An 11,582-nucleotide genomic window follows, 5' to 3' on the forward strand; every position below is an offset into this window, starting at 1 on the left:
CCCCCCCCCCCAATCCCTCAGCAAGTCAAAAAAGTTATGATGTCCCTAATAAATATTTTAAGCTGATTTATTACCCAATCTTAGCAAAATCTTGGCTTAAAAATCATCTTAGATGGCGCCAACATACAATCGACTTTCTAATTTTAAGCAATTTTTAAGCTAAGCAGTATGGATAAATTTGATTTAAGCAAAAAAATGGACTTAAGATGAATTTAGGCTGATTTCTAGTTTGATAAATCTGGCCCCACATCCTTATCTTAAAGACCAAACTCAAAACCCACATTTTGAACATGCACAGCGCCTTTGATTTTTACTTCCGTTTAGTGATATTGGCACTTTATAAATTATTGTTATTTAGATTATTATTATTATTATTATTATTATTATTATTATTATTATTATTATTATTATTATTATTATTATTATTTATTCTGCTTCTATACAAAACCCATATTTTTCCATTAATGGTTTCTGTTGCTATTCTGCATATATTCTGCACAATGTATCCAGGGTTTAAAATAAGACACATGGAATGATCCAATTTGTCTTGGTTGTTGTAGTGAACTGGTGTTATTTTATTGGCTTTCACGGATGACGGTTCACCAGGTTCATGCTAAATTGATTTTCTTGGCTTTCATATCATTATTTGCCTTGTTCATGTATATTTCTAGATCACCAATCAGTCACCGCTATCTGCTTGTTGATGGAAAGTATGTCTGGGGATCACGGGCATTTTGAGGGTTTTTTTCTTGGAGATTTGCCATAAACCAACTGTACTCTATGTATAATATGGTAACATGATTTGGTTTCCGGCTTTTCAACCCACTCTTTTGAGCAGCTAGGCTAATGACTAAGGACTTATACATGGTTTTTATAAACTAAATTATAACCTAATCTACTACTAAAATAATACCTGGGATAGTTGAAAAAAAAAAAAAAAAAAAGAGGATAAATGTGAAGGATAAACTACTATTGCACCATTCATTTTTAACTGGCTACGCAGTTTGTTTTTAAGGAATGTAACTGCAAACACTCAGATTCTCAAAGGCATCGTTGTAGCTGAACTGAGAACTGTGTCTTTGTACCTGCACACAAGGTGTAGAACAAAGACTACTAAAAAAAAAACAGCATTGTTAACAGCCAGGCCCTAGGGCATGTCTTTTGGAATACCACATATGTAGAGGAATGTTAATTCACACCCTGTATGTTCACTCCCCTCTAGTTTCTGCTTAGATATCTGAATTGAGCTAAAAGAAAAAAAAAAAAACCTTTAAAAATATTCTTTGACAATTAGATTACTTGTTATATTTCAGTTAGTTTTAATGGAATATTTTATGTTAGCTACAGTGCTAAAAACCGTGGTTTGAAGGTATCAATTTTATTTTGTAGTCCTCTTGTATAAGTCCACCTAATAAATTGTGTGTAATTGTCATGCAAAGTATTTAACCCAGGTAAAACCCCACCATTAATACTTTATTTAACCACGGAAACACTTATTCACCGCAACTCAATGTTACTGTTTGCCAAGGCCAAAAAATTACATCATTAAAGAAATGTTAAAGTTAAATTTGCACTAGCAATAATACATCAACTAAACATAAGAACATTCAAAGTACTTAAAAATACTTCTATCCTACATGCTTACTTATTTATTTTAGTTCATATTAGGTTTAAAATGAGTATGTGTATTTAAATTTAGTCATTTCTAAAGGGTGTTTAAAAAACAGACACCAAATACCCACCAATAAACATAGCCTTGGTTTCTGTTTTCATATACCTGATCTATTTCTGTTTTTGTATGACTGCTTAATTCATTCCACAACTTAATAAAGATAGCCTACATTTTTTAAGGCTGTTTTCTAAGCTTTGAGGAGACTCAATGTGACATTAATACTAATATTGTATACCATAACATGACATTAATACTAATATTGTATACCATAACAAAGTTTTATTGTCTGATAAATGGGAATATTATAATCCATAGGATACTACTATAAAATTGTTCCTTCCTGTCAATAATCTGGGAAAATTACAATTCTGTCCAGATATTGGACAGGATAATTTGTAGGGAGAATATGGAAAAATCATTCTGGACAGTGATAAATGTGTCTAGGTGTCAGTATTACATAACATACAGCTCACCAGTATTAAGTAACCAGTGGGACTTAGCTACCTGGATTGTTTGACTGGCATCATGGATAAATCAACTTGTGTAATTCTTACTGAGTATTCATATTATGTGATAATAATAATAATAATAATTACTTTATTTAAACACGGAAAAACTTGATCACCCAAGGGTGTTTTTCATCAAGGCCGTGCAAGGCCATAAGTGGTAAAATATAAAAATACAAAATACATAACAAAATCATAAATATGATCATAAATTTGATCGCAGTTGACTGATTTCAACAAAAACAATGATATTGGTACCTCATAAACCATTCGTCGATCAGTAGTCCGATTAGCTGTCCACGATTAGCCGTCCACGATTAGCCATCTACGATTAGCTGTCCACGATCGGGATAATTATGTTCATTGAGCCATGCACTGCTATTCAGATGTGCTTTTGATTTAAGGGAATGTTTTTGTGAGCTGTGAATGCTTAACGCATTCACCGTGATCTTTGCATTGTGGCAACATTTTACGCTCTTAGGCTCACATAGACAAACTTACCCAAATTACTTCTTTCAATAGAAAAAAAAAGTTAAATTCTTTATGTAAATGAGTTCTTTAATTGAAAAAAAATGCTTAAATTCTTTAATATAATAGGAGGAAGGTTTTAATTCTTAAGGATTATTCAACCAAGATCCATAGTTTAACTTAATTTTTTAAGTAGCCTAATCCATTGATTTCACATCATAGTAATAATATTACAAAGGATCATTTCACATGACCCCTATTTAGTAGCCTGTATTTGGTCGTCCGAGCAACAGGGTCAACACATAAACAACTTTTTCCAACGTTGAAAAATAGTACATATTTTTATCAGCATAATGCTCAGAAGAAGTTGCCCAAGCTTGACTGACATAAAAACTCAAAAATCTTAATTGATAGTTTAATCTTGAAATTGGCAGTTAAATGCTATAATTGAAACATTGAGATTTTTCCAAATTTTACCATTGACATTAAACAACAAACTTAGGACTTGTATCATTTTAGAAATTGATTTCTTTTAATCTATGCAACACTTGTGCGCGTGGGTGTTTGTGTAATTGCTACAGGCCCCTTGGAATCATCAAAGTCAACATGTAACCTTTTGTTTAGATTAAGATAGTATAAATTGTTTTTCATATAGACTGCAAGTTAATATTAGAAGAGTGTTTCCTTTAATTACAACCAAGAACATTGCCAATGAAGTACCCAAGTCCTATTTTATAAGACTTGCATGGTGGAGTGTTTTTAGTCATACTGTTGGAAGTGAGGGTGGGGGAATATAGATTTTATTATGTGTATTACACTATTGCTTATAGATTTTGTGAGGCTTCGTATAAAACTGATTTTTATCAGTTTTGATAGTGATAATAGAAACATGGATTAAATCACCTGCGTGCTGAAAATGAAAGTGAAAATATTGTTGTATATTGAATGGATTTTGTTTAGAAATGGGTCATCCTAAGCGTTTGTGAGCCTTATTAAGCGTTTGTGAGTCTTTACTTATGTGTTAACCATATGTCAGGAAACAAGAAATCCTGGATGAATTTGACCAATGGATTAAATTTTCAGGCTGATTTTCTTTCTTTCTCTAAACAAAATACTGCACAAGCTCTACATAAAATATTTGTTGATAGTAAATTTAGGCTTGCCAGTATGCTAATTCGTAAGGGCAAATCATAAATTGTAAATGTCAAATTTTCAACATGTAATGGACAAGTATGACAAGGAGATAAATTTTTTTGAGTGTAATTATTAGAAGTGGAATTTTGTGTGCTGTTGAGCTAAAAATGTAATTATTTATTTTTGGTACTTAAGCTAAATATGCTTCCATTACAATTACCTATTTTATTAAAGTTAAATTTTAATTATTTTTTTATACATCATTAAAGAAGCATTAATACCAAAAAAATCAAATCTCTGACATAATAATTATTAGAGTTGATACCATTATACCATATACTCTATTAGTAATTATAAAGCATAAGTAATATAAGATTACACAGTTCATATTTCTTTGGGAGCAGCTTAGTCGGCTAAACTGGTGGTAGCCACTGTGTGTGCACTAAACCCTCTCTAGGCCCCCAGCTCAATTCCCATCACTGCTCTCCTGGTTCAGCTGGAGGGTTAAAGTGCAAGTTACGATAGCGCACTGTTTTTTGGATGAAATGTTTTAAGCCATTGGTCTGTGTGCATTATGGCCTATCTGCATGTTAAAGTATCCACTCACAATGTGCATGTTAAACTATCCACAAGTATGCACTCTTCGGAAAAGAGTACTGGAAATAAGCCTTCATTAGACTTTTGTGGGTTATCCTTGGTGTTTACACCAAATAAACCGATCCATCTTTTCTGTATCATGATTTTTTTTTGTTTAATGTCCATTTTATAGAACCTAAACTTAGATAATTTATACCATAATTTTTTTTGTCCACTTACCGAATTGCGTTGGGTATAAATGAGTGAACAAACATTTTTTCAGTTATGTCTGGCTATTGAATACTATTGATTTTAATTTTTCTCTCAACTTTCTTCTCTATGTAGCATCTAACGAGACAGAGGAAACTAATGCTTTGAAGGATTATGTACAAGAACGACAGTTTTTCCTACGTATGCGCTCGGTGATGTCACGACGTGGGAGTAGCAATAAGGGAAAAGTAGTTGGTTATAGGGTGAGTTGATTTCTCTTCAATGTGGCCAAATGCCTTGGAACTAGCTCTTGTGGTCGTTATCTCATGTACAGTGTACTGATTGTAAATAGGATGATTTTGATTGAGGAGGGATGATGGTTTGTGACCCTAAACTTTAATACTAAGTCTGTTTATGGGGTTTGTGGAGTAGAAGTGAGTTTATAATATACTTGATGCTCTATGAGGTTAAGAAAGTAAAGAGATGATCATTTCTGACTCTTGTGCTCTATTACCAAGTCTATGAGGATTAGGGAGCAGAGAGTGTTTAATACGCTACGAGTCTTTCATGAAGCTTGTATTGTAAAGTTCTTTTGGGTTTTTATCCTGACCTGACATCACAATCACATATTGTATCTATAGCCTGTTCCTACAGCTCTGCCAACAAGTATAATGTCTAGCAACATCAGTCTGTTATTAGAATGCTTATCTCTTGTCTGAATAATAACCATATTTCAAGCATATCTGCAATTACCTTTATTTTTTCTGGAGAATTAAATTTACATAATCCCTCTATGTTTCCAGGTTGTACAGTTTTCGGGACGGTTAAAGTTGAAGTGTTCTTCAAACAGCAAGGGGTACAGTGTGGAAGGCCTCATCTGCCTGTGCAGACCCATACAGCCGCAGCCCATCCTTGAAGTCCGAATGGATGGCAATATGTTCATGAGTAGACATAGGATGGATATGAGCTTTACATTTTGTGACCCACGGTAAGTAGTTACAACCTGGTAGTGGGACATAGTTCAATGCTTAAAGTATACATAGGTTTCACTCCAGTTCTAAGACATGGAACAGATGAGATTCACGTTATGTGACCCAGTTATTACAGCCTTGCAGAGGTGAAATGTTGAACCTGTACCATCAGGTGATAATAATAATAATAAATAATAATAATATGCGCTAAGTCGGACTTTTAAAGGGGAATATTTTTTTTTTGTTATTTTCTCCTTAACGTCATTTTATTTTCCCCTTGCAACAGTCTGGCCCAAACGCTAAAGAAAGAGACAGCCTGCTTCAGGTTTCGAACCATTACCTTTTTATTTTCCCCTTAACATCGTTTTTTTAATTGTTCTCTAATTTCTCCATTGTCTAAGTTCCCCTTAAGGTAGGTTTTAGTAGCATAATAATAATAATAATAATAATAATAATAATAATAATGGCATGTTGTAAGGCACACGTATCTCATAGAGGTAAGTTTCTGTCCAATGCTATTGGTTTTTGTTCCTTGATAAGGAACCTTATTCTCTCAGTTAATCAATCAATCAAGCAACCAACCAACCAACTGATTGATTGACTCCCAATCCCCATGCCCATTGAGAAATATGATTGTGAGTGAAATATCATTCCTGATATTGTATTCCTGTATTGTAAAATGGAACAAGTAATTCACCATGGAGTGGGGATGTTAGCTCAGTATTACTTACAACCATGTACTTGTTGCACTAAAATGTCAAGTCTTCTAACGCATCAGATAACTTCATCTGGGTCTGTGATAATTGTAGGAATGATTTATTTTGATGACCATAGTAACATTGGCTATATAAGTTGAACATCTTAAACTTTTGTCACTAATCATTAAAATGTTTAGCCCTGCTATTTATTCAGTGAAACCTTGAATTGAAGCCCCCCCCCCCTTCTTTAGTTTGCAAAATTAACCTCGAAAAGAAGCCCATGGGCTTCTTTTCAAGATAGCATAAGCTTCTTTCCGAGATAGTACAGTACATACACTTTACATGAATTTAAAAAAACAAAATAAATTGAAGACAAGCTTTGTTTATACAGTAGTTTTGGTGATTTAATGCCATATAATAAATACACTCCATGATACAGATTGATGTTACAGTGGCCTTATTTATTGTTTCATATTACAAATTCACAAAATTTACAGCATTCATTTTGAAAAGAAGCCCCCCCCCCCTTCTTTACTTTGTAATAGTAGCCTCGAAAAGAAGCCCATCCAAAGTTCGCAAAAAAAAAAAAGGAGCCCAAGGCTTCAATTCAAAGTTTTTAGAGTATGTTTTTTCCACGTATACACAGCATAATTCCACTTCATGGTATTATTTTTTTTTTTCATTTAGAATTATAACCCTAATTGGGTACGAGCCTCATGAGTTAATAGGCAAGACAGCATACCAGTTCCATAACCCACTCGATGCAAATAAAGTTAGTGACTGTCATGCAAAGCGTAAGTATAATGTGTAAAAACATTTCTTCAAGAAGTCATTCTTAGCAAACAAACCTCAAAATTACGGCAGTGATTACCATGTAAAATTTAGGTAAAATCATGATGTTATTACCAATGTCATCCTCAGTGATTATTTTTTAATAGGAATCACTAGTAATGTTGTTACTAAGGACATTACAATAACATCTATAATAGGAATATCTATGTTAGCTATTTTATCAACTGTAGCTATGTTGTCAGAGACCACTGGTGGTCTTCCTATGATTCATGAGAAGAAAATCAAAAATTTGTTATTTGTTATTCATGTTTATTTAATTCCATAGTTATTGTGAAAGGTTCTAGTTCCACCAAACACTACCGATTTCTTGGTAAGAATGGCGACTGGGTTTGGATGCAGACAAAAGCAACAATAATTTACAATACCAACAATGAAGCGCAGTATGTAGTGTGCATGAATTATGTAATTGGGTAAGTGAAAAACTACTCTGTTCGTATAAATTGAAAAAAAATCTCATTAAGTGTTTTTCCGAGTGAGCCGCTTATTGGAAAATTTATGGTGCATTGTAGTAATACAAATTTACCTCCCAATTTCTCCACTTCGCCTGTAATACCATGAAGGCTTAATCATAAGTATAAGTTCATTCATTGATGACCTAACCCAAATGACCTCCGTTTTTTCGCTGGGTATTGAATGCTATCACTCATTAATCCTTAATCATCAATCTACCATTGGTGAACAATGTCCAGTGGCCAAACTGGCATCGCCTGAGTAAGGTCATCGTTTCATGAACCAACATTTATAATTAGGCCTTCCTGGTTGCACAGGACAAACATCTAAGTTAAAAGGTATTCATTAAAATCACACTAATAAAAATTAACTTGAAAAACTTGTGATGTTGTTTTATCACTTATGATAAGAATACATAATAATAAACATTTTTGAAATATAATAGAAACACTCAACTCAATGTCAGTAGGTAATTGTTACATAAGATGCATTTTGATTAATTAATTTTTTTTCAATATTTTACAGACAAGAAGAAGGTGATCGATATTTGATGCTTGAACGTATGCAAAAAAATGTGGACAGTGGAATCGAAAGTGGTTTATCCTCACCCGCTTCTGATATGATGGAGACTGACAGAGTCACCCCCTCACCAGAACCCATAGAGGTCCCGGAACGAACATCAACAATGTGCGATGCTGATATTGCTAAATTGATACCACAACCTGTTCTTGAAAATGTTGTCATCAGAAAACCTTACAGTCAGCCACCAACTCTGAATATTGCCGCACTTTTAAAACAAGAGACTCATGAATGTGAGAAAGTGAATGAAATGGAGGTCAGCACAGAGAAACCATCCTCCTCAAATACTGCATCCTTTGCTTCTTGTTCATCTAAGCCGGGGCCACCAAAGAGTAGCCCCAAACCTGGCAACAATGTAAACCCACAGGTAGTTAGGGATGCCAACTGTGTAGGGGGTGCACCACTGACAAACCAAGCCAATGGCACTGTTGTTTTAAAGGAAGAGGCAGTGTGGCCTCATGAACAATATGGATCACCTTTACACAGCGAGCCGGGCTCAGAAGCCAGTTCAAATGAAAGCTCTCAGGGCTCACCTGAAACTAACGTGCATTCGGGAAGAAGTAATGCTGCGTTATCCATCACAGAGGAAGACAACATATTCAATGATTTGATGGAGATTACAATGGAGGATTTACAATCTGACCCGACAGATATTCCAGTGGGTCTTCCACCTGGCGTGTCTTTCAATCTGAACAGTCCTGACAACTTAAGTCAGCTTATGAGTCCTGGACTCACAATGGATCCTGCAGACAGTCCAACTGCATTGCAGTATGAGGACTTCCTTGACAAACCTAACAAAGGACCAAGTATTCTTGAAAAACTGCTGACACCGTGTTCACCATGTGATACTGATTTAGTTGCTGATGCATTGAAAATGAAATTTCCACCTGGAAGTGGTCAAAATAACTTTATGAATGTAACAGTGACAAAAATTGAGAGACCACAAAGCACCAGCCTTCCAGAAGATATTGCCAACTTTACCCTTGAATACAATATTGAAAACATTATTGACAATGCTGCTGCAGATGCAATGATGTCTGCTGGAGTCTTTGATTTCACTAAAGCAGCTGATAATGATGGCGTGACAATTACTGAGATACCCAGTGATCAAAATTTGCCTACAGGTTTACAGTTAGCACAGGATCCACTGGAGAAGCCTAAAGGCTTTGTTAATCAGCCAGTTCAAAATGGCCAAGGCATGAGTGCTGCACATTCTGATTCACTGAACTTTGTTAGAAATCAAAGTGGATTGGCACCTGCACCAAAAAGTGGTGTTCATGATGCAGCATTCAATGTAAATAAACAACAAGTAGGTAGTGTCACACATGGAATCAATGTCACACCACAAGGTGTGAATGTCAGACCACAAGATGTCAGTAAACCACAAGGTGTCAATATCTCACCACAACTAATCAATGCCACACAGATGCAGCAGAAAGCACCAACTGCCCATGTTACAGAACGTATATCAAAGCTTGAAATCAATGATGCAAGCTCACCTACTAGCATGGCGAGTCACAATGTGGAATCAGATTCTAAACAGTCGTCAATTCTTCATTCTTTACTAACACAACCTGGCAGTAGTTCCAGAGCAGAGCAGCCAGGGGCCATCCTTCAAGGAGCTCAAGGCAGTAATTTCATGAATAATATCAGTATGCTCCCCAATGGGAATGTTGTCCAGGGGCCAATTATGCTGAATAATAATATGGAAGATCAGCAATTACTGGAGCAGTTTAAGGAACGGCAAAAATGTTTAGAAGAGGAGCAAGAAAGACAACGATTGCAACTTATACAGAATCAAGAAGAGCAAAGGAAGCTATTACAAAAACAGCATCTGGAGACATTGTTGAGGAGACAACAGATGCAACGGGAAGACTTTGAGCAGAACCGGACACCTGTAAATCAGTTCCATCAGCAACAGACACTGATGGTTAATCAGAGTAGAGAAAACCACCAGCCACCATCGGGAGTACAATTTAACCAGCAGCCTACAGCCATACCGCTCATACCTGCAGAGGAAATGTACAAAATATTAAATCCACAGATTCAGGCCAGCCCTATTAACCAGCCGCATCAGTCACAGATGATGCAGACTAATGGAGATCTCAGAATACCTCACCATATGCCCAAAATGGGAAATAATATATTTCATGGACAGATAACACCAGAGAAACAGACTTTTTCACAGCCACAAACGTCTCATTTAGGAATGATAAGGATGCCACAGAATCATCCAATGTTCCTTCAGCAGCAGCAACAATCTGCGATGTACAACAATCTGAAGGACTCCAGTCAGTTTCACCAGTTTGATGGTCATACTGCACTCCCTTCCAGGTTGCCACCACCTTACCCCTCTTTACAGGATCCTAAGCCACAGGGTCTGATCATGCAGCAGCAGCAACACTCACAAATGCAGAGCATGGCACAACCCAGTGATATACTCCACATGAACCAAGTGGTAAATGTTGTAGATGGTAGTAACTGTGACTTGTTTGCTGCCAACCATGCATCCAGTAACTGCATACTGCAACAATTCAATTGAATATATCAAAAGAGTAGATTTTTTTAAAAAAATGTAAATTGAAGTTACAGCAATCAGAGAGTTGAACGATTTTTTATATGCTGTCTGCTTTTTAAAATCATGTGACATTATTGTGGACTTGAATACTCAGAATTGGAGGAGTGGGAAAAGACTGCAAATCAATATTTTAATCATATTTTTCTATTTGTACGGGAACTGCTAACTCATAATACTGGTTCAGTTTAAAGATACAGGCTTTTCAAGTGATGCTTTGCTGCAGGTGGGACACATATATATACAGTGTACAGTAAGATTAGATTTGTACCAAGTACTACAAAGTTTTTACAAAGCAAACAGTTTTGGTTGCAAATTCAGAATTAATTTTATTGGCTGTAAGTACTTGGTTGTGGGTTGTCATGTGTTACAAGTTGGTTGCAAGTACTGTATCTATTGGTTTTATTGCTACTTGCAACCAATAAGTAATGGTTTACTGCTACAGTATGGTTTTAATACTACATTGTTGGAAGTACTGTAATGCTTTGCTGTTGCTTGCAACCAAAAAGAATTATGGTTTACTTCTACTTGCAACCAGTAATATATAATGGTTTGATGCTACTTGCACACACCATTTGCTGTTATTTGCAGCCAGTAAGTATTGGTTTGCTACTACCTGAGCAGCCAAAAAATTGATAGTTTTATTGCTACTTGCCCATAATAATTGCAATTTAATACTTTGCTGCTAGTGTTTGATGTTAGAATTATTTGATTTTTTTTTTTATGATACATATATACTACTCCTAACTAACTCATAGGGGGAAAAATCCTTTGTCTATATTTCTCCTTAACGTTGTTAAAATTTCCCCTTAGTGGCAGTATTTTCGCCTTAAGGTATTATTTCTAACCCTTTCCATTGTTATCGTTTCCCCCTATGGTAGTATATAGTCG

The 11,582-nt window shown here is 35.4% G+C and overlaps 1 protein-coding gene across 1 annotated transcript in view; it reads left to right on the forward strand.

Annotated features, from left to right (window-relative positions):
* LOC117107446 (hypoxia-inducible factor 1-alpha-like) overlaps positions 1 to 11,576 on the forward strand; it is a 63,018-nt gene extending 51,442 nt beyond the window's left edge. Inside the window, exons 7-11 of the mRNA XM_033249146.1 lie at positions 4,702 to 4,829; positions 5,370 to 5,554; positions 6,923 to 7,029; positions 7,353 to 7,497; positions 8,063 to 11,576. Of these exons, the coding sequence (XP_033105037.1) occupies positions 4,702 to 4,829; positions 5,370 to 5,554; positions 6,923 to 7,029; positions 7,353 to 7,497; positions 8,063 to 10,658 (3,161 nt within the window). The 3' untranslated portion in view covers positions 10,659 to 11,576. The remainder of the gene's footprint in view (positions 1 to 4,701; positions 4,830 to 5,369; positions 5,555 to 6,922; positions 7,030 to 7,352; positions 7,498 to 8,062) is intronic.
* Positions 11,577 to 11,582: the final 6 nt, after the last annotated feature.

Source organism: Anneissia japonica, unplaced genomic scaffold, assembly GCF_011630105.1.
Source record: "Anneissia japonica isolate Jap-2015-1 unplaced genomic scaffold, ASM1163010v1 scaffold9668_len1562885_cov226, whole genome shotgun sequence".
Taxonomy (NCBI): domain Eukaryota; kingdom Metazoa; phylum Echinodermata; class Crinoidea; order Comatulida; family Comatulidae; genus Anneissia; species Anneissia japonica.